Consider the following 23,683-nt stretch of genomic DNA (forward strand, 5'->3'; position numbering starts at 1 on the left):
GTTACAGAGATAGGGAGGGTTGTAGGGGCTGGAGGAGGTTACAGAGATAGGGAGGGGTGTAGGGGCTGGAGGAGGTTACAGAGATAGAGAAGGGTGTCGGGGCTGGAGGAGGTTACAGGGATAGGGAGGGTTGGAGGGGCTGGGGAAGGTTACAGAGATAGGGAGGGGTGTTGGGGCTGGAGGAGGTTACAGGAATAGGGAGGGGTGTCGGGGCTGGAGGAGGTTACAGGAATAGGGAGGGGTGTCGGGGCTGGAGGAGGTTACAGGGATAGGGATAGGTGTAGGGGCTGGGGGAGGTTACAGAGATAGGGAGGGGTGTCGGGGCTGGGGGAGGTTACAGAGATAGGGAGGGGTGTCGGGGCTGGAGGAGGTTACAGGGATAGGGATGGGTGTCGGGGCTGGAGGAGGTTACAGAGATAGGGAGGGTTGTAGGGGCTGGAGGAGGTTACAGAGATAGGGAGGGGTGTAGGGGCTGGAGGAGGTTACAGAGATAGGGAAGGGTGTCGGGGCTGGAGGAGGTTACAGGGATAGGGAGGGTTGGAGGGGCAGGAGGAGGTTACAGAGATAGGGAGGGCTGTCGGGGTTTGAGGAGGTTACAGGGATAGGGAGGGGTGTCGGGGCTGGAGGAGGTTACAGGAATAGGGAGCGGTGTCGGGGGCTGGAGGAGGTTACAGAGATAGGGAGCGGTGTAGGGGGCTGGAGGAGGTTACAGAGATAGGGAGTGGTGTAGGGGCTGGAGGAGGTTACAGAGATAAGGAGGGGTGTAGGGGCTGGAGGAGGTTACAGAGATAGGGAGGGGTGTAGGGGACTGGAGGAGGTTAGAGAGATCGGGAGGGGTTGTAGGGGCTGGAGGAGGTTACAGAGATAGGGAGGGGTGTAGGGGACTGGAGGAGGTTACAGAGATAGGGAGGGGTGTCGGGGCTGGAGGAGGTTACAGAGATAGGGAGGCGTTTAGGGGCTGGAGGAGGTTACAGGGATAGGGAGGGTTGGAGGGGCAGGAGGAGGTTACAGAGATAGGGAGGGGCGTCGGGGCTGGAGGAGGTTACAGGGATAGGGAGGGGTGTAGGGGCTGGAGGAGGTTACAGGGATAGGGATGGGTGTCGGGGCTGGAGGAGGTTACAGAGATAGGGAAGGGTGTCGGGGCTGGAGGAGGTTACAGGGATAGGGATAGGTGTAGGGGCTGGGGGAGGTTACAGAGATAGGGAGGGGTGTCGGGGCTGGGGGAGGTTACAGAGATAGGGAGGGGTGTCGGGGCTGGAGGAGGTTACAGGGATAGGGATGGGTGTCGGGGCTGGAGGAGGTTACAGAGATAGGGAGGGTTGTAGGGGCTGGAGGAGGTTACAGAGATAGGGAGGGGTGTAGGGGCTGGAGGAGGTTACAGAGATAGGGAAGGGTGTCGGGGCTGGAGGAGGTTACAGGGATAGGGAGGGTTGGAGGGGCAGGAGGAGGTTACAGAGATAGGGAGGGCTGTCGGGGTTTGAGGAGGTTACAGGGATAGGGAGGGGTGTCGGGGCTGGAGGAGGTTACAGGAATAGGGAGCGGTGTCGGGGGCTGGAGGAGGTTACAGAGATAGGGAGCGGTGTAGGGGGCTGGAGGAGGTTACAGAGATAGGGAGTGGTGTAGGGGCTGGAGGAGGTTACAGAGATAAGGAGGGGTGTAGGGGCTGGAGGAGGTTACAGAGATAGGGAGGGGTGTAGGGGACTGGAGGAGGTTAGAGAGATCGGGAGGGGTTGTAGGGGCTGGAGGAGGTTACAGAGATAGGGAGGGGTGTAGGGGACTGGAGGAGGTTACAGAGATAGGGAGGGGTGTCGGGGCTGGAGGAGGTTACAGAGATAGGGAGGCGTTTAGGGGCTGGAGGAGGTTACAGGGATAGGGAGGGTTGGAGGGGCAGGAGGAGGTTACAGAGATAGGGAGGGGCGTCGGGGCTGGAGGAGGTTACAGGGATAGGGAGGGGTGTAGGGGCTGGAGGAGGTTACAGGGATAGGGATGGGTGTCGGGGCTGGAGGAGGTTACAGAGATAGGGAGGGTTGTAGGGGCTGGAGGAGGTTACAGGGATAGGGAGGGGTGTCGGGGCTGGAGGAGGTTACAGAGATAGGGAGCGGTGTAGGGGACTGGAGGAGGTTACAGAGATATGGAGTGGTCTAGGGGCTGGAGGAGGTTACAGAGATAGGGAGGGGTCTAGGGGACTGGAGGAGGTTACAGAGATAGGGAGGGGGTGTAGGGGCTGGAGGAGGTTACAGAGATAGGGAGGGGTGTAGGGGACTGGAGGAGGTTACAGAGATAGGGAGGGGTGTCGGGGCTGGAGGAGGTTACAGAGATAGGGAGGGGTGTTGGGGCTGGAGGATGTTACAGGGATAGGGAGGGGTGTCGGGGCTGGGGAAGGTTACAGAGATAGGGAGGGGGGTGTCGGGGCTGGAGGAGGTTACAGGAATAGGGAGGGGTGTCGGGGCTGGAGGAGGTTACAGGAATAGGGAGGGATGTCGGGGCAGGAGGAGGTTACAGAGATAGGGAGGGGTGTCGGGGCTGGAGGAGGTTACAGGGATAGGGAGGGGTGTAGGGGCTGGGGGACGTTACAGAGATAGGGAGGGGTGTCGGGGCTGGGGGAGGTTACAGAGATAAGGAGGGGTGTCGGGGCTGGAGGAGGTTACAGAGATAGGGATGGGTGTCCGGGCTGGAGGAGGTTACAGAGATAGGGAGGGTTGTTGGGGCTGGAGCAGGTTACAGAGATAGGGAGGGTGTAGGGTCTGGAGGAGGTTACAGAGATAGGGAGGGGTGTCGGGGCTGGAGGAGGTTACAGGGATAGGGAGGGGTGTCGGGGCTGGAGGAGGTTACAGAGATAGGGAGGGGTGTCGGGCTGGAGGAGGTTACAGAGATAGGGAGGGTTGTTGGGGCTGGAGGAGGTTACAGAGATAGGGAGGGTGTCGGGGCTGGAGGAGGTTACAGGGATAGGGAGGGGTGTCGGGGCTGGACGATGTTACAGGGATAGGGAGGGGTGTCGGGGCTGGGGAAGGTTACAGAGATAGGGAGGGGTGTCGGGGCTGGAGGAGGTTACAGGAATAGGGAGGGGTGTCGGGGCTGGTGGAGGTTACAGGAATAGGGAGGGGTGTCGGGGCTGGAGGAGGCTACAGAGATAGGGAGGGGTGTCGGGGCTGGAGGAGGTTACAGGGATAGGGATAGGTGTAGGGGCTGGGGGAGGTTACAGAGATAGGGAGGGGTGTCGGGGCTGGGGGAGGTTACAGAGATAGCGAGGGGTGTCGGGGCTGGAGGAGGTTACAGGGATAGGGATGGGTGTCGGGGCTGGAGGAGGTTACAGAGATAGGGAGGGTTGTAGGGGCTGGAGGAGGTTACAGAGATAGGGAGGGGTGTAGGGGCTGGAGGAGGTTACAGAGATAGGGAAGGGTGTCGGGGCTGGAGGAGGTTACAGGGATAGGGAGGGTTGGAGGGGCTGGGGAAGGTTACAGAGATAGGGAGGGGTGTTGGGGCTGGAGGAGGTTACAGGAATAGGGAGGGGTGTCGGGGCTGGAGGAGGTTACAGGAATAGGGAGGGGTGTCGGGGCTGGAGGAGGTTACAGGGATAGGGATAGGTGTAGGGGCTGGGGGAGGTTACAGAGATAGGGAGGGGTGTCGGGGCTGGGGGAGGTTACAGAGATAGGGAGGGGTGTCGGGGCTGGAGGAGGTTACAGGGATAGGGATGGGTGTCGGGGCTGGAGGAGGTTACAGAGATAGGGAGGGTTGTAGGGGCTGGAGGAGGTTACAGAGATAGGGAGGGGTGTAGGGGCTGGAGGAGGTTACAGAGATAGGGAAGGGTGTCGGGGCTGGAGGAGGTTACAGGGATAGGGAGGGTTGGAGGGGCAGGAGGAGGTTACAGAGATAGGGAGGGCTGTCGGGGTTTGAGGAGGTTACAGGGTTAGGGAGGGGTGTCGGGGCTGGAGGAGGTTACAGGAATAGGGAGCGGTGTCGGGGGCTGGAGGAGGTTACAGAGATAGGGAGCGGTGTAGGGGGCTGGAGGAGGTTACAGAGATAGGGAGGGTTGTAGGGGCTGGAGGAGGTTACAGAGATAGGGAGGGGTGTAGGGGCTGGAGGAGGTTACAGAGATAGGGAAGGGTGTCGGGGCTGGAGGAGGTTACAGGGATAGGGAGGGTTGGAGGGGCTGGGGAAGGTTACAGAGATAGGGAGGGGTGTTGGGGCTGGAGGAGGTTACAGGAATAGGGAGCGGTGTCGGGGGCTGGAGGAGGTTACAGGGATAGGGATGGGTGTCGGGGCTGGAGGAGGTTACAGAGATAGGGAGGGTTGTAGGGGCTGGAGGAGGTTACAGAGATAGGGAGGGGTGTAGGGGCTGGAGGAGGTTACAGAGATAGGGAAGGGTGTCGGGGCTGGAGGAGGTTACAGGGATAGGGAGGGTTGGAGGGGCTGGGGAAGGTTACAGAGATAGGGAGGGGTGTTGGGGCTGGAGGAGGTTACAGGAATAGGGAGGGGTGTCGGGGCTGGAGGAGATTACAGGAATAGGGAGGGGTGTCGGGGCTGGAGGAGGTTACAGGGATAGGGATAGGTGTAGGGGCTGGGGGAGGTTACAGAGATAGGGAGGGGTGTCGGGGCTGGGGGAGGTTACAGAGATAGGGAGGGGTGTCGGGGCTGGAGGAGGTTACAGGGATAGGGATGGGTGTCGGGGCTGGAGGAGGTTACAGAGATAGGGAGGGTTGTAGGGGCTGGAGGAGGTTACAGAGATAGGGAGGGGTGTAGGGGCTGGAGGAGGTTACAGAGATAGGGAAGGGTGTCGGGGCTGGAGGAGGTTACAGGGATAGGGAGGGTTGGAGGGGCAGGAGGAGGTTACAGAGATAGGGAGGGCTGTCGGGGTTTGAGGAGGTTACAGGGATAGGGAGGGGTGTCGGGGCTGGAGGAGGTTACAGGAATAGGGAGCGGTGTCGGGGGCTGGAGGAGGTTACAGAGATAGGGAGCGGTGTAGGGGGCTGGAGGAGGTTACAGAGATAGGGAGTGGTGTAGGGGCTGGAGGAGGTTACAGAGATAAGGAGGGGTGTAGGGGCTGGAGGAGGTTACAGAGATAGGGAGGGGTGTAGGGGACTGGAGGAGGTTAGAGAGATCGGGAGGGGTTGTAGGGGCTGGAGGAGGTTACAGAGATAGGGAGGGGTGTAGGGGACTGGAGGAGGTTACAGAGATAGGGAGGGGTGTCGGGGCTGGAGGAGGTTACAGAGATAGGGAGGGGTTTAGGGGCTGGAGGAGGTTACAGGGATAGGGAGGGTTGGAGGGGCAGGAGGAGGTTACAGAGATAGGGAGGGGCGTCGGGGCTGGAGGAGGTTACAGGGATAGGGAGGGGTGTAGGGGCTGGAGGAGGTTACAGGGATAGGGATAGGGAGGGTTGGAGGGGCAGGAGGAGGTTACAGAGATAGGGAGGGGTGTAGGGGCTGGAGGAGGTTACAGAGATAGGGAGGGGTGTAGGGGCTGGAGGAGGTTACAGGGATAGGGAGAGTTGTAGGGGATGGAGGAGGTTACAGAGATAGGGAGGGGTGTAGGGGCTGGAGGAGGTTACAGAGATAGGGAAGGGTGTCGGGGCTGGAGGAGGTTACAGAGATAGGGTGGGTGTCGGGGCTGGAGGAGGTTACAGGGATAGGGAGGGTTGGAGGGGACTGTGTTGTGAATCTCCTCTTTGGCAGTCGGGAGTTTTGAATGGCTGCTGTGAGCAGCTGATAGGTTCAGCGGGAAATGGTGAAGTTTCTCTGACCTGTTTCTAATTCATGCTCATTCCTGAAATAGCTTCCAGAGATGATATTTTTGTAACCTGCTTTCTTGAGATTGCGTCAGTCTCCCTCAATGCCCCCCCCCCCCCTTCCCCAGCCTCTGGCAGCTCCCAGGGGGCTCTGACAAACGAGTAACAGAGTAACAGTGCTCCCTCACTGCCTGAGACAGAGAGAATGCTCTGATTTCCATCCCGCTGGTGACAACCTCCATCACTGAGCCCAGCTGCCCGAATGCTCCCTCAAGTGTCAGCTTATCAACTTGCAGTAAGCATCTGAGAAGGGCCACAGCACTGACCCTCCGACAGTGCGGCGCTCCCTCAGTACTGACCCTCTGACAGTGCAGCACTCCCTCAGCACTGACCCTCCGACAGTGCGGCGCTCCCTCAGTACTGACCCTCTGACAGTGCAGCACTCCCTCAGTACTGACCCTCTGACAGTGCGGCACTCCCTCAGTACTGACCCTCTGACAGTGCAACACTCCCTCAGTACTGACCCACGGACAGTGCGGCCCTCCCTCAGTACTGACCCTCTGACAGTGCAACACTCCCTCAGTACTGACCCTCTGACAGTGCGGCACTCCCTCAGTACTGACCCACGGACAGTGCGGCCCTCCCTCAGTACTGACCCTCTGACAGTGCAGCACTCCCTCAGTACTGACCCACGGACAGTGCGGCCCTCCCTCAGTACTGACCCTCTGACAGTGCAGCACTCCCTCAGTACTGACCCTCTGACAGTGCAGCACTCCCTCAGTACTGACCCTCTGACAGTGCGGCACTCCCTCAGTACTGACCCTCTGACAGTGCGGCAGTCCCTCAGTACTGACCCTCCGACAGTGCGGCACTCCCTCAGTACTGACCCTCTGACAGTGCGGCACTCCCTCAGTACTGACCCTCTGACTGTACAGCACTCCCTCAGTACTGACCCTCTGACAGTGCAGCACTCCCTCAGTACTGACCCTCTGACAGTGCGGCGCTCCCTCAGTACTGACCCTCTGACAGTGCGGCACTCCCTCAGTACTGACCCTCTGACAGTGCGGCGCTCCCTCAGTACTGACCCTCTGACACTGCAGCGCTCCCTCAGCACTGACCCTCTGACAGTGCGGCACTCCCTCACTGCAGCAGTGTTCCTGGGTAACAGATCTCGTATCTGTGGAGTACAAATTCATGCCCATTAGCTTTGAAGTTGGATATGAGTGACAACCCCTAAACCACAACCAACATTCCGGGTATTGATTTTCTTTGAAGTGTTTGTATGTAGTTAAGAGCAGTGCCGGATATTTCCGGAACATCGGCTGACGGCCCCGTAACCCCGCAGCAGGCGGGATGGATTCAGCGATTCGGAGCTGGATCCCACCTGCGATGCCTCTGCTGGCTGTCCCCAACGATGGGTGTTAAATAATACCGTTTCCTTTTGTTCCCCCCCCCCCCCTCCCCCACCCCTCGCTGTCCCCAGGATGCGGCAGTGGTCTCGGAGAGAGGCCGAGCGACGTCTTAAACACCTCGAGACACAGGGCCTGCCCCCCATCGCTGAGAACTACTACGACACGGAGAAGATCGTGCTGCCACGCCCGGAGTGAGGGGCGGCTGGAGTTTGCGGGGAGGGGGCGTTGGGTCGCAGGGACCACCCTGCCGTCCTGTCTGTGTCGACTCGTGAATAAAGCGTTAAATTATTTCAGCCCGTCTCTCGAGTGTGTTGGGGGGGGGAGGGGGGAATCGCAGAGAGTGCTGAATTGCTGGCTGAATTTTGAGTCATTGCCACGGGCCCGTGGAGACTCGGGGGGGGGGGGGGGGGCAGGCCCCGTTTTGATCCTCTGCACCCCGTTCTGCTGCTGCCTCCCTCGCGAGAACCTCAGGGGTCGACGCGTTCACCTTTCAGGAGTGACAGGTTTAAATAACGGTGCCAAAACAACTGAAAAGCACACGGAGGGGAAGGATTCTGCGACCTCCTGTTCTACCATCTGTCAAGAAAGGATGTGGCAGCTGTCGCCATCGACGATACACATTCCTCCCTGCGATCCTCACTTGTCCCGACCACTGACTTGCTGCAAGTTTCCGTTTACTTTTGAGAGAGGGGGTCGACGAGGGCAGCGCCGTTGATGTCACGCACACAGATCTCCCAAAGGCTTTTCGGACACGAGAGAAGCTCAGCCGATCGCGGGTCACCGAGGTCAGGGAACAAAATGGTCAGCGGCAACTCGGAAAGTGTCGATCTACCGGGGGAACCCCGGGGGCCCTTGTCCGCAGTCACTGAGCGCTGGCAATGGAGGTTCAGCCTGCGATTGGGAAGGCCGATGGAATGTTGGCCTTTATCGCGAGAGGATCTGAGGACAGGAGTAGCGAGGCCTTGCTTCAATCATACTGCAGCTTGGTTAGACCGCATCTGGGGTACTGTGGGCAGTGTCGGTCCCCTAACCTCAGAAAGGATAGTATTGTCGCAGAGGGAGTGTGGCGAAGCTTCACCAGACTTGTCCCAGCGATGACGGGACTGTCCTATTGGGGCAAACTGGGGCCTGTAGAGTTTCAAAGAATGAGAGGTGATCTCATTGACAGCTCCAGGATTCTAAAAGGGATTGACAGGGTCGATGCGGCAAAGAGTTCCACAGATTCACCACCCTCTGGCTGAAGAAATTCCTCCTCATCGCTGTTTTAAAGGATCGTCCCTTTAGTCTGAGATTGTGTCCTCTGCTAATAGTTTTTCCTACAAGTGGAAACATCCTCTCCACGTCCACTCTATCCAGGCCTCTCGGTATTCTGTAAGTTTCAATGAGATTCCTCCTCCTCCCCTTCCCCCTCCCTTCATCCTTCTGAATGACAAGTTCTTCATTCCAGGGAGTATTCTTGTGAATCTCCTCTGGACCCTCTCCAAGGCCGGCACATCCTTAGATACGGGGCCCAAACTGCTCACAATACTCCAAACGGGGTCTGACCAGAGCCTTATACAGCCTCAGAAGTACATCCCGGGTCTTGTATTCTAGCTCTCTCGACATGAATGCTAACATTGCATTTGCCTTCCTAACTGCCGACTGAACCTGTACGGTAACCTTAAGAGAACCGTGAACAAGGACTCCCAAGTCCCTTTGTGCTTTTGACTTCCGAAGCATTTCACCATTTAGAAAATAGTCTATGCCTTTATTCTTGCTACCAAAGTGCATCACCTCACACACTTTTCCACATTGTATTCCATCTGCCACTTCTTTGCCCACTCTCCGAGCCTGTGCAAGTCCTTCTGTCGCCCTCCCCTCCCTGCTTACTCAACATTACCTGCTGTTCTTTGGTAGGAAGAACAAGGAGACGATATAAAATAAGAGGTAAAATTCAAAAAGAGGCCCAGGAACAGAGAGACCTGGGGGTATCTGTGCAGAGATCATTGAAGGTCGCAGGAGAGAGCAGTTTGTAAAGCAGATACTATTCTGGGCTTTATTAATAGGGGCAGAGAGTACAGGAGGAGGATGTGCTGAACTTTTACAAGACACTAGTTAGACCTCGGCTGGAATATTGTGTACAGTTCTGGACACCACACTATGGTGTTACGACACCCTGGGCAAGTGTGCGGTCAATTGTCCCAACACAAAGAGCAAAGAAAAGTACAGCACAGGAACAGGCCCTTCGGCCCACCAAGCCCGTGCCCACCATGCTGCCCGACTAAACTAAAATCTTCTACACTTCCGGGGTCCGTATCCCTCTATTCCCATCCCTATTCATGCATTTGTCAAGATGCCCCTTAAATGTCACTATCGTCCCTGCTTCCACCACCTCCTCTGGCAGCGAGTTCCAGGCACCCACTACCCTCTGTGGACAAAAAGACAAGTGAATAACCAATAATTCTTATAAAAAGACCCAAAGTATTTGTCCCTTGGCTTCCCAATAATTACACTCACCAGGTTTGTAAGTGTAAACACATTACCTGTTTAGAATAATGATGAAATATGCAGTAAATAGTATCGAGAAGCTAATACCTACTACCCCTGCTCTGCCCTTTACCCACACACACAAGACAGACAAACACAGAGGGGGGAAAGGGGTGAAAATAATCAGGATGAAGGTCAAAAGATTAGAGTCTCTGCTTCCAATGGTGGTTCTCCAGCACGTTATTCGCAGCACGCTGGCTGATCAAAGCCTCTGGTTTGCAGCCTGTAACGATCTTCTCTGTCGTTTCTGAAATGTATTACTCACCGCTTTTCCTGAAGAGGCGCTTTTGCCTGGCCTCAAACTTTGCTTTCAGTTTGTAGTTTATTCCCAGCCCTTGGCCTTCTCTGGAGAGAGGGTTGCTCGGTTTACAGCAGCCTTTTCTGCAGGGAGAGTTAGTCAGTGCTCCCCTGTAATCCACCCAAGCTCCCTGCCAGTTCAGAAACACCGCCTCTCTGGAGAAAAACGGAGGGGTGAGAGGACAGCGGTCTGAGCAGCCAGGAGTCAAACCGAAGCCAAAACTCAATCCTTCGAGCTCTGAAACATTCCGGTGGGCTCCGATCCAATCACCAGCTGTTACTGGGCCGAGCACAGCCTTTTGGGCCAATTCGTTAACCATGAGCCGAATCAATCAAACCGAGTCATCACTGACGCCGGCCAATCTCTGTCACTGGTGCCGGTCCATCTACAATCATCAGTTTAAATCAGCACGGCCTTCTGGATCCTTCTGTTTGAATTAAAGATACAAGCTGCCTTAAAGACGCATGTCCTTCAATTGTCCGTGGAGCGTAAATGTAACGGCAAAAATAAAAGGTGGAGGCATTAATAATAATGAATAGGAAGAGACCTCACTACAGGAAGGATGTGAACGCATTGGAGAGAATGGGGAAGAGGTTGACAAATTATTGGGAGAAGGGGGGGCTGATGTTCATTCGTTCGGAGAGCCAGGACACCGGCACAATGGGCTGAATGGACTCTTCTGTCCCAGAATGAATTTGTGAATCTACACTGTCCCCGTCAAACACTCCCAGGACAGGTACAGCACGGGGTTAGATACAGAGTAAAGCTCCCTCCACACTGTCCCCATCAAACACTCCCAGGACAGGTACAGCACGGGTTTAGATACAGAGTAAAGCTCCCTCTACACTGTCCCCATCAAACACTCCCAGGACAGGTACAGCACGGGGTTAGGTACAGAGTAAAGCTCCCTCCACACTGTCCCCATCAAACACTCCCAGGACAGGTACAGCACGGGTTTAGATACAGAGTAAAGCTCCCTCCACACTGTCCCCATCAAACACTCCCAGGACAGGTACAGCACGGGGTTAGATACAGAGTAAAGCTCCCTCTACACTGTCCCCAGCAAACACTCCCAGGACAGGTACAACACGGGGTTAGATACAGAGTAAAGCTCCCTCTACACTGTCCCCATCAAACACTCCCAGGACAGGTACAGCACGGGGTTAGATACAGAGTAAAGCTCCCTCCACACTGTCCCCATCAAACACTCCCAGGACAGATACAGCACGGGGTTAGATACAGAGTAAAGATCCCTCTACACTGTCCCCACCAAACACTCCCAGGACAGTTACAGCACGGGGTTAGATACAGAGTAAAGATCCCTCGACACTGTCCCCACCAAACACTCCCAGGACAGGTACAGCACGGGGTTAGATACAGAGTAAAGCTCCCTCTACACTGTCCCCATCAAACACTCCCAGGACAGATACAGCACGGGGTTAGATACAGAGTAAAGATCCCTCTACACTGTCCCCACCAAACACTCCCAGGACAGTTACAGCACGGGGTTAGATACAGAGTAAAGATCCCTCGACACTGTCCCCACCAAACACTCCCAGGACAGGTACAGCACGGGGTTAGATACAGAGTAAAGCTCCCTCTACACTGTCCCCATCAAACACTCCCAGGACAGGTACAGCATGGGGTTAGATACAGAGTAAAGATCCCTCTACACTGTCCCCATCAAACACCCCCAGGACAGGTACAGCATGGGGTTAGATACAGAGTAAAGCTCCCTCTACACTGTCCCCATCAAACATTCCCAGGACAGGTACAGCACGGGGTTAGATACAGAGTAAAGCTCCCTCCACACTGTCCCCATCAAACACACCCAGGACAGGTACAGCACGGGGTTAGATACAGAGTAAAGCTCCCTCTACACTGTCCCCATCAAACACTCCCAAGGCAGATACAGCACGGGGTTAGATACAGAGTAAAGATCCCTCTACACTGTCCCCACCAAACACTCCCAGGACAGGCACAGCACGGGGTTAGATACAGAGTAAAGTTCCCTCTACACTGTCCCCATCAACCACTCCCAGGACAGGTACAGCACGGGGTTAGATACAGAGTAAAGATCCCTCTACACTGTCCCCACCAAACACTCCCAGGACAGGTACAGCACGGGGTTAGATACAGAGTAAAGCTCCCTCTACACTGTCCCCATCAAACACTCCCAGGACAGGTACAGCACGGGGTTAGATACAGAGTAAAGATCCCTCTACACTGTCCCCATCAACCACTCCCAGGACAGGTACAGCACGGGGTTAGATGCAGAGTAAAGATCCCTCTACACTGTCCCCACCAAACACTCCCAGGACAGGTACAGCACGGGGTTAGATACAGAGTAAAGCTCCCTCTACACTGTCCCCATCAAACACTCCCAGGACAGGTACAGCACGGGGTTAGATACAGAGTAAATCTCCCTCAACACTGTCCCCATCAAACAGGTACAGCACAAGGTTAGATACAGAGTAAAGCTCCCTCTACACTGTCCCCATCAAACACTCCCAGGACAGGTACAGCACGTGGTTAGATACAGAGTAAAGCTCCCTCAACACTGTCCCCATCAAACACTCCCAGGACAGGTACAGCACGGGGTTAGATACAGAGTAAAGCTCCCTCTACACTGTCCACAGCAAACACTCACAGGACAGGTACAGCACGGGGTTAGATACAGAGTAAAGCTCCCTCTACACTGTCCCCATCAAACACTCCCAGGACAGGTACAGCACGGGGTTAGATACAGAGTAAAGCTCCCTCTACACTGTCCCCATCAAACACTCCCAGGACAGGTACAGCACGGGGTTAGATACAGAGTAAAACTCCCTCTACACTGTCCCCATCAAACACTCCCAGGACACGTACAGCACGGGGTTAGATACAGAGTAAAACTCCCTCTACACTGTCCCCATCAAACACTCCCAGGACAGGTACAGCATGGGGTTAGATACAGAGTAAAGATCCCTCTACACTGTCCCCATCAAACACCCCCAGGACAGGTACAGCATGGGGTTAGATACAGCGTAAAGCTCCCTCTACACTGTCCCCATCAAACATTCCCAGGACAGGTACAGCACGGGGTTAGATACAGAGTAAAGCTCCCTCCACACTGTCCCCATCAAACACTCCCAGGACAGGTACAGCACGGGGTTAGATACAGAGTAAAGCTCCCTCTACACTGTCCCCATCAAACACTCCCAGGACAGATACAGCACGGGGTTAGATACAGAGTAAAGATCCCTCTACACTGTCCCCACCAAACACTCCCAGGACAGGCACAGCACAGGGTTAGATACAGAGTAAAGTTCCCTCTACACTGTCCCCATCAAACACTCCCAGGACAGGTACAGCACGGGGTTAGATACAGAGTAAAGATCCCTCTACACTGTCCCCACCAAACACTCCCAGGACAGGTACAGCACGGGGTTAGATACAGAGTAAAGCTCCCTCTACACTGTCCCCATCAAACACTCCCAGGACAGGTACAGCACGGGGTTAGATACAGAGTAAAGATCCCTCTACACTGTCCCCATCAACCACTCCCAGGACAGGTACAGCACGGGGTTAGATGCAGAGTAAAGATCCCTCTACACTGTCCCCACCAAACACTCCCAGGACAGGTACAGCACGGGGTTAGATACAGAGTAAAGCTCCCTCTACACTGTCCCCATCAAACACTCCCAGGACAGGGACAGCACGGGGTTAGATACAGAGTAAATCTCCCTCTACACTGTCCCCATCAAACACTCCCAGGACAGGTACAGCACGGGGTTAGATACAAGGTAAAGCTCCCTCTACACTGCCCCCATCAAACACTCACAGGACAGGTACATCACGGGGTTAGGTACAGAGTAAAGCTCCCTCTACACTGTCCCCATCAAACACTCCCAGGACAGGTACAGCACGGGGTTAGATACAGAGTAAAGCTCCCTCTACACTGTCCCCGTCAAACACTCCCAAGACAGGTACAGCACGGGGTTAGATACAGAGTAAAGCTCCCTCTACACTATCCCCATCAAACACTCCCAGGACAGGTACAGCACGGGGTTAGATACAGAGTAAAGCTCCCTCTACACTGTCCCCATCAAACAGGTACAGCACGGGGTTAGATACAGAGTAAAGCTCCCTCTACACTGTCCCCATCAAACACTCCCAGGACAGGTACAGCACGGGGTTAGATACAGAGTAAAGCTCCCTCAACACTGTCCCCATCAAACACTCCCAGGACAGGTACAGCACGGGGTTAGATACAGAGTAAAGCTCCCTCTACACTGTCCACAGCAAACACTCCCAGGACAGGTACAGCACGGGGTTAGATACAGAGTAAAGCTCCCTCTACACTGTCCCCATCAAACACTCCCAGGACAGGTACAGCACGGGGTTAGATACAGAGTTAAACTCCCTCTACACTGTCCCCATCAAACACTCACAGGACACGTACAGCACGGGGTTAGATACAGAGTAAAGCTCCCTCTACACTGTCCCCATCAAACACTCCCAGGACAGGTACAGCACGGGGATAGATACAGAGTAAAGCTCCCTCTACACTGTCCCCATCAAACACTCCCAGGACAGGTACAGCACGGGGTTAGATGTAGAGTAAAGCTCCCTCTACACACTCCCCATCAAACACTCCCAGGATAGGTACAGCACAGGGTTAGTTACAGAGTAAAGCTCCCCCGACACTGTCCCCCTCAAACACTCCCAGGACAGGTACAGCAAGGGGTTAGATACAGAGTAAAGCTCCCTCTACACTGCCCCCATCAAACACTCCCAGGACAGGTACAGCATGGGGTTAGATACAGGGTAAAGCTCCCTCTACACTGTCCCCATCAAACACTCCCAGGACAGGTACAGCACGGGTTTAGATACAGAGTAAAGCTCCCTCTACACTGTCCCCATCAAACATTCCCAGGACAGGTACAGCACGGGGGAAGAAACCGAGTCAAGCTTCCTCTACACTGTCCCCATCAAACGCTCCCAGGACAGGTACAGCACGGGGTTAGATACAGAGTAAAGCTCCCTCTACACTGTCCCCATCAAACACTCCCAGGACAGGTACAGCACGGGGTTAGATACAGAGTAAAGCTTCCTCTACACTGTCCCCATCAAACGCTCCCAGGACAGGTACAGCACGGGGTTAGATACAGAGTAAAGCTCCCTCTACACTGTCCCCATCAAACACTCCCAGGACAGGTACAGCACGGGGTTAGATACAGAGTAAAGCTTCCTCTACACTGCCTCCATCAAACACTCCCAGGACAGGTACAGCACGGGGTTAGATACAGAGTAAAGCTCCCTCTACACTGTCCCCATCAAACACTCCCAGAACAGGTACAGCACGGGGTTAGATACAGAGTAAAGCTCCCTCTACACTGTCCCCATCAAACGCTCCCAGGACAGGTACAGCACGGGGTTAGATACAGAGTAAAGCTCCCTCTACACTGTCCCCATCAAACACTCCCAGGACAGGTACAGCACGGGGTTAGATACAGAGTAAAGCTCCCTCTACACTGTCCCCATCAAACACTCCCAGGACAGGTACAGCACGGGGTTAGATACAGAGTAAAGCTCCCTCGACACTGTCCCCATCAAACACTCCCAGGACAGGTACAGCACGGGGTTAGGTACAGAGTAAAGCTCCCTCTACACTGTCCCCATCAAACACTCTCAGGACAGGTACAGCACGGGGTTAGGTACAGAGTAAAGCTCCCTCTACACTGTCCCCATCAAACACTCCCAGGACAGGTACAGCACGGGGTTAGGTACAGAGTAAAGCTCCCTCTACACTGTCCCCATCAAACACTCTCAGGACAGGTACAGCACGGGGTTAGGTACAGAGTAAAGCTCCCTCTACACTGTCCCCATCAAACACTCCCAGGACAGGTACAGCACGGGGTTAGATACAGAGTAAAGCTCCCTCTACACTGTCCCCATCAAACACTCCCAGGACAGGTACAGCACGGGGTTAGATACAGAGTAAAGCTCCCTCTACACTGTCCCCATCAAACACTCGCAGGACAGGTACAGCACAGGGTTAGATACAGAGTAAAGCTCCCTCTACACAGTCCCCATCAAACACTCCCAGGACAGGTACAGCACGGGGTTAGATACAGAGTAAAGCTCCCTCCACACTGTCCCCATCAAACACTCCCAGGACAGGTACAGCACGGGGTTAGATACAGAGTAAAGCTCCCTCTACACAGTCCCCATCAAACACTCACAGGACAGGTACAGCACGGGGTTAGATACAGAGTAAAGCTCCCTCTACACAGTCCCCATCAAACACTCCCAGGACAGGTACAGCACGCGGTTAGATACAGAGTAAAGCTCCCTCTACTCTGTCCCCATCAAACACTCCCAGGACAGGTACAGCACGGGGTTAGATACAGAGTAAAGCTCCCTCTACACTGTCCCCATCAAACACTCCCAGGACAGGTACAGCACAGGGTTAGGTACAGAGTAAAGCTCCCTCTACACTGTCCCCATCAAACACTCTCAGGACAGGTACAGCACGGGGTTAGGTACAGAGTTAAGCTCCCTCTACACTGTCCCCATCAAACACTCCCAGGACAGGTACAGCACGGGGTTAGGTACAGAGTAAAGCTCCCTCTACACTGTCCCCATCAAACACTCTCAGGACAGGTACAGCACGGGGTTAGGTACAGAGTAAAGCTCCCTCTACACAGTCCCCATCAAACACTCCCAGGACAGGTACAGCACGGGGTTAGATACAGAGTAAAGCTCCCTCTACACAGTCCCCATCAAACACTCACAGGACAGGTACAGCACGGGGTTAGATACAGAGTAAAGCTCCCTCTACACAGTCCCCATCAAACACTCCCAGGACAGGTACAGCACGCGGTTAGATACAGAGTAAAGCTCCCTCTACTCTGTCCCCATCAAACACTCCCAGGACAGGTACAGCACGGGGTTAGATACAGAGTAAAGCTCCCTCTACACTGTCCCCATCAAACACTCTCAGGACAGGTACAGCACGGGGTTAGGTACAGAGTAAAGCTCCCTCTACACAGTCCCCATCAAACACTCCCAGGACAGGTACAGCACGGGGTTAGATACAGAGTAAAGCTCCCTCTACACTGTCCCCATCAAACACTCCCAGGACAGGTACAGCACAGGGTTTGATACAGAGTAAAGCTCCCTCTACACAGTCCCCATCAAACACTCACAGGACAGGTACAGCACGGGGTTAGATACAGAGTAAAGCTCCCTCTACACAGTCCCCATCAAACACTCCCAGGACAGGTACAGCACGCGGTTAGATACAGAGTAAAGCTCCCTCTACTCTGTCCCCATCAAACACTCCCAGGACAGGTACAGCACGGGGTTAGATACAGAGTAAAGCTCCCTCTACACTGTCCCCATCAAACACTCCCAGGACAGGTCCAGCACGGGGTTAGATACAGAGTAAAGCTCCCTCGACACTGTCCCCATCAAACACTCCCAGGACAGGTACAGCACGGGGTTAGGTACAGAGTAAAGCTCCCTCTACACTGTCCCCATCAAACACTCTCAGGACAGGTACAGCACGGGGTTAGGTACAGAGTAAAGCTCTCTCTACACTGTCCCCATCAAACACTCCCAGGACAGGTACAGCACGGGGTAAGGTACAGAGTAAAGCTCCCTCTACACTGTCACCATCAAACACTCCCAGGACAGGTACAGCACGGGGTTAGATACAGAGTAAAGCTCCCTCTACACTGTCACCATCAAACAGACCCAGGACAGGTACAGCACGGGGTTAGATACAGAGTAAAGCTCCCTCTACACTGTCACCATCAAACACTCCCAGGACAGGTACAGCGCGGGGTTAGATACAGAGTAAAGCTCCCTCTACACTGTCCCCATCAAACACTCCCAGGACAGGTACAGTACGGGGTTAGATACAGAGTAAAGCTCCCTCTACACTGTCACCATCAAACACTCCCAGGACAGGTACAGCACGGGGTTAGATACAGAGTAAAGCTCCCTCTACACTGTCCCCATCAAACACTCCCAGGACAGGTACAGCACGGGGTTAGATACAGAGTAAAGCTCCCTCTACACTGTCCCCATCAAACACTCCCAGAACAGGTACAGCACGGGGTTAGATACAGAGTAAAGCTCCCTCTACACTGTCCCCATCAAACGCTCCCAGGACAGGTACAGCACGGGGTTAGATACAGAGTAAAGCTCCCTCTACACTGTCCCCATCAAACACTCCCAGGACAGGTACAGCACGGGGTTAGATACAGAGTAAAGCTCCCTCTACACTGTCCCCATCAAACACTCCCAGGACAGGTACAGCACGGGGTTAGATACAGAGTAAAGCTCCCTCGACACTGTCCCCATCAAACACTCCCAGGACAGGTACAGCACGGGGTTAGGTACAGAGTAAAGCTCCCTCTACACTGTCCCCATCAAACACTCTCAGGACAGGTACAGCACGGGGTTAGGTACAGAGTAAAGCTCCCTCTACACTGTCCCCATCAAACACTCCCAGGACAGGTACAGCACGGGGTTAGGTACAGAGTAAAGCTCCCTCTACACTGTCCCCATCAAACACTCTCAGGACAGGTACAGCACGGGGTTAGGTACAGAGTAAAGCTCCCTCTACACTGTCCCCATCAAACACTCCCAGGACAGGTACAGCACGGGGTTAGATACAGAGTAAAGCTCCCTCTACACTGTCCCCATCAAACACTCCCAGGACAGGTACAGCACGGGGTTAGATACAGAGTAAAGCTCCCTCTACACTGTCCCCATCAAACACTCGCAGGACAGGTACAGCACAGGGTTAGATACAGAGTAAAGCTCCCTCTACACAGTCCCCATCAAACACTCCCAGGACAGGTACAGCACGGGGTTAGATACAGAGTAAAGCTCCCTCCACACTGTCCCCATCAAACACTCCCAGGACAGGTACAGCACGGGGTTAGATACAGAGTAAAGCTCCCTCTACACAGTCCCCATCAAACACTCACAGGACAGGTACAGCACGGGGTTAGATACAGAGTAAAGCTCCCTCTACACAGTCCCCATCAAACACTCCCAGGACAGGTACAGCACGCGGTTAGATACAGAGTAAAGCTCCCTCTACTCTGTCCCCATCAAACACTCCCAGGACAGGTACAGCACGGGGTTAGATACAGAGTAAAGCTCCCTCTACACTGTCCCCATCAAACACTCCCAGGACAGGTACAGCACAGGGTTAGGTACAGAGTAAAGCTCCCTCTACACTGTCCCCATCAAACACTCTCAGGACAGGTACAGCACGGGGTTAGGTACAGAGTTAAGCTCCCTCTACACTGTCCCCATCAAACACTCCCAGGACAGGTACAGCACGGGGTTAGGTACAGAGTAAAGCTCCCTCTACACTGTCCCCATCAAACACTCTCAGGACAGGTACAGCACGGGGTTAGGTACAGAGTAAAGCTCCCTCTACACAGTCCCCATCAAACACTCCCAGGACAGGTACAGCACGGGGTTAGATACAGAGTAAAGCTCCCTCTACACAGTCCCCATCAAACACTCACAGGACAGGTACAGCACGGGGTTAGATACAGAGTAAAGCTCCCTCTACACAGTCCCCATCAAACACTCCCAGGACAGGTACAGCACGCGGTTAGATACAGAGTAAAGCTCCCTCTACTCTGTCCCCATCAAACACTCCCAGGACAGGTACAGCACGGGGTTAGATACAGAGTAAAGCTCCCTCTACACTGTCCCCATCAAACACTCTCAGGACAGGTACAGCACGGGGTTAGGTACAGAGTAAAGCTCCCTCTACACAGTCCCCATCAAACACTCCCAGGACAGGTACAGCACGGGGTTAGATACAGAGTAAAGCTCCCTCTACACTGTCCCCATCAAACACTCCCAGGACAGGTACAGCACAGGGTTTGATACAGAGTAAAGCTCCCTCTACACAGTCCCCATCAAACACTCACAGGACAGGTACAGCACGGGGTTAGATACAGAGTAAAGCTCCCTCTACACAGTCCCCATCAAACACTCCCAGGACAGGTACAGCACGCGGTTAGATACAGAGTAAAGCTCCCTCTACTCTGTCCCCATCAAACACTCCCAGGACAGGTACAGCACGGGGTTAGATACAGAGTAAAGCTCCCTCTACACTGTCCCCATCAAACACTCCCAGGACAGGTCCAGCACGGGGTTAGATACAGAGTAAAGCTCCCTCGACACTGTCCCCATCAAACACTCCCAGGACAGGTACAGCACGGGGTTAGGTACAGAGTAAAGCTCCCTCTACACTGTCCCCATCAAACACTCTCAGGACAGGTACAGCACGGGGTTAGGTACAGAGTAAAGCTCTCTCTACACTGTCCCCATCAAACACTCCCAGGACAGGTACAGCACGGGGTAAGGTACAGAGTAAAGCTCCCTCTACACTGTCACCATCAAACACTCCCAGGACAGGTACAGCACGGGGTTAGATACAGAGTAAAGCTCCCTCTACACTGTCACCATCAAACAGACCCAGGACAGGTACAGCACGGGGTTAGATACAGAGTAAAGCTCCCTCTACACTGTCACCATCAAACACTCCCAGGACAGGTACAGCGCGGGGTTAGATACAGAGTAAAGCTCCCTCTACACTGTCCCCATCAAACACTCCCAGGACAGGTACAGTACGGGGTTAGATACAGAGTAAAGCTCCCTCTACACTGTCACCATCAAACACTCCCAGGACAGGTACAGCACGGGGTTAGATACAGAGTAAAGCTCCCTCTACACTGTCCCCATCAAACACTCCCAGGACAGGTACAGCACGGGGTTAGATACAGAGTAAAGCTCCCTCTACACTGTCACCATCAAACAGACCCAGGACAGGTACAGCACGGGGTTAGATACAGAGTAAAGCTCCCTCTGCACTATCCCCATCAAACACTCCCAGGACAGGTACAGCACGGGGTTAGATACAGAGTAAAGCTCCCTCTACACTGTCCCCATCAAACACTCCCAGGACAGGTACAGCACGGGGTTAGATACAGAGTAAAGCTCCCTCTACACTGTCCCCATCAAACACTCCCAGGACAGGTACAGCACGGGGTTAGATACAGAGTAAAGCTTCCTCTACACTGTCCCCATCAAACGCTCCCAGGACAGGTACAGCACGGGGTTAGATACAGAGTAAAGCTCCCTCTACACTGTCCCCATCAAACACTCCCAGGACAGGTACAGCACGGGGTTAGATACAGAGTAAAGCTTCCTCTACACTGTCCCCATCAAACACTCCCAGGACAGGTACAGCACGGGGTTAGATACAGAGTAAAGCTCCCTCTACACTGTCCCCATCAAACACTCCCAGAACAGGTACAGCACGGGGTTAGATACAGAGTAAAGCTCCCTCTACACTGTCCCCATCAAACGCTCCCAGGACAGGTACAGCACGGGGTTAGATACAGAGTAAAGCTCCCTCTACACTGTCCCAATCAAACACTCCCAGGACAGGTACAGCACGGGGTTAGATACAGAGTAAAGCTCCCTCTACACTGTCCCCATCAAACACTCCCAGGACAGGTACAGCACGGGGTTAGATACAGAGTAAAGCTCCCTCGACACTGTCCCCATCAAACACTCCCAGGACAGGTACAGCACGGGGTTAGGTACAGAGTAAAGCTCCCTCTACACTGTCCCCATCAAACACTCTCAGGACAGGTACAGGACGGGGTTAGGTACAGAGTAAAGCTCCCTCTACACTGTCCCCATCAAACACTCCCAGGACAGGTACAGCACGGGGTTAGGTACAGAGTAAAGCTCCCTCTACACTGTCCCCATCAAACACTCTCAGGACAGGTACAGCACGGGGTTAGGTACAGAGTAAAGCTCCCTCTACACTGTCCCCATCCAACACTCCCAGGACAGGTACAGCACGGGGTTAGATACAGAGTAAAGCTCCCTCTACACTGTCCCCATCAAACACTCCCAGGACAGGTACAGCACGGGGTTTGATACAGAGTAAAGCTCCCTCTACTCTGTCCCCATCAAACACTCCCAGGACAGGTACAGCACGGGGTTAGATACAGAGTAAAGCTCCCTCTACACTGTCCCCATCAAACACTCCCAGGACAGGTCCAGCACGGGGTTAGATACAGAGTAAAGCTCCCTCGACACTGTCCCCATCAAACACTCCCAGGACAGGTACAGCACGGGGTTAGGTACAGAGTAAAGCTCCCTCTACACTGTCCCCATCAAACACTCTCAGGACAGGTACAGCACGGGGTTAGGTACAGAGTAAAGCTCCCTCTACACTGTCCCCATCAAACACTCCCAGGACAGGTACAGCACGGGGTTAGGTACAGAGTAAAGCTCCCTCTACACTGTCCCCATCAAACACTCTCAGGACAGGTACAGCACGGGGTTAGATACAGAGTAAAGCTCCCTCTACACAGTCCCCATCAAACACTCACAGGACAGGTACAGCACGGGGTTAGATACAGAGTAAAGCTCCCTCTACACAGTCCCCATCAAACACTCCCAGGACAGGTACAGCACGCGGTTAGATACAGAGTAAAGCTCCCTCTACTCTGTCCCCATCAAACACTCCCAGGACAGGTACAGCACGGGGTTAGATACAGAGTAAAGCTCCCTCTACACTGTCCCCATCAAACACTCTCAGGACAGGTACAGCACGGGGTTAGGTACAGAGTAAAGCTCCCTCTACACAGTCCCCATCAAACACTCCCAGGACAGGTACAGCACGGGGTTAGATACAGAGTAAAGCTCCCTCTACACTGTCCCCATCAAACACTCCCAGGACAGGTACAGCACAGGGTTAGATACAGAGTAAAGCTCCCTCTACACAGTCCCCATCAAACACTCCCAGGACAGGTACAGCACGGGGTTAGATACAGAGTAAAGCTCCCTCTACACAGTCCCCATCAAACACTCCCAGGACAGGTACAGCACGCGGTTAGATACAGAGTAAAGCTCCCTCTACTCTGTCCCCATCAAACACTCCCAGGACAGGTACAGCACGGGGTTAGATACAGAGTAAAGCTCCCTCGACACTGTCCCCATCAAACACTCCCAGGACAGGTACAGCACGGGGTTAGGTACAGAGTAAAGCTCCCTCTACACTGTCCCCATCAAACACTCTCAGGACAGGTACAGCACGGGGTTAGGTACAGAGTAAAGCTCTCTCTACACTGTCCCCATCAAACACTCCCAGGACAGGTACAGCACGGGGTTAGGTACAGAGTAAAGCTCCCTCTACACTGTCACCATCAAACACTCCCAGGACAGGTACAGCACGGGGTTAGATACAGAGTAAAGCTCCCTCTACACTGTCACCATCAAACAGACCCAGGACAGGTACAGCACGGGGTTAGATACAGAGTAAAGCTCCCTCTACACTGTCACCATCAAACACTCCCAGGACAGGTACAGCACGGGGTTAGATACAGAGTAAAGCTCCCTCTACACTGTCCCCATCAAACACTCCCAGGACAGGTACAGCACGGGGTTAGATACAGAGTAAAGCTCCCTCTACACTGTCACCATCAAACACTCCCAGGACAGGTACAGCACGGGGTTAGATACAGAGTAAAGCTCCCTCTACACTGTCCCCATCAAACACTCCCAGGACAGGTACAGCACGGGGTTAGATACAGAGTAAAGCTCCCTCTACACTGTCACCATCAAACAGACCCAGGACAGGTACAGCACGGGGTTAGATACAGAGTAAAGCTCCCTCTG

The 23,683-nt window shown here is 54.2% G+C and overlaps 1 protein-coding gene across 1 annotated transcript in view; it reads left to right on the top strand.

Annotated features, from left to right (window-relative positions):
* Positions 1-7,427, top strand: part of ndufb11 (NADH:ubiquinone oxidoreductase subunit B11) — a 44,017-nt gene extending 36,590 nt beyond the window's left edge. The window contains exon 3 of the mRNA XM_072494131.1: positions 7,206-7,427. Coding sequence (XP_072350232.1) covers positions 7,206-7,329 — 124 coding nt within the window. The 3' untranslated portion in view covers positions 7,330-7,427. The remainder of the gene's footprint in view (positions 1-7,205) is intronic.
* Positions 7,428-23,683: the final 16,256 nt, after the last annotated feature.

Source organism: Scyliorhinus torazame, unplaced genomic scaffold (genome assembly GCF_047496885.1).
Source record: "Scyliorhinus torazame isolate Kashiwa2021f unplaced genomic scaffold, sScyTor2.1 scaffold_85, whole genome shotgun sequence".
Taxonomy (NCBI): Eukaryota; Metazoa; Chordata; class Chondrichthyes; order Carcharhiniformes; family Scyliorhinidae; genus Scyliorhinus; species Scyliorhinus torazame.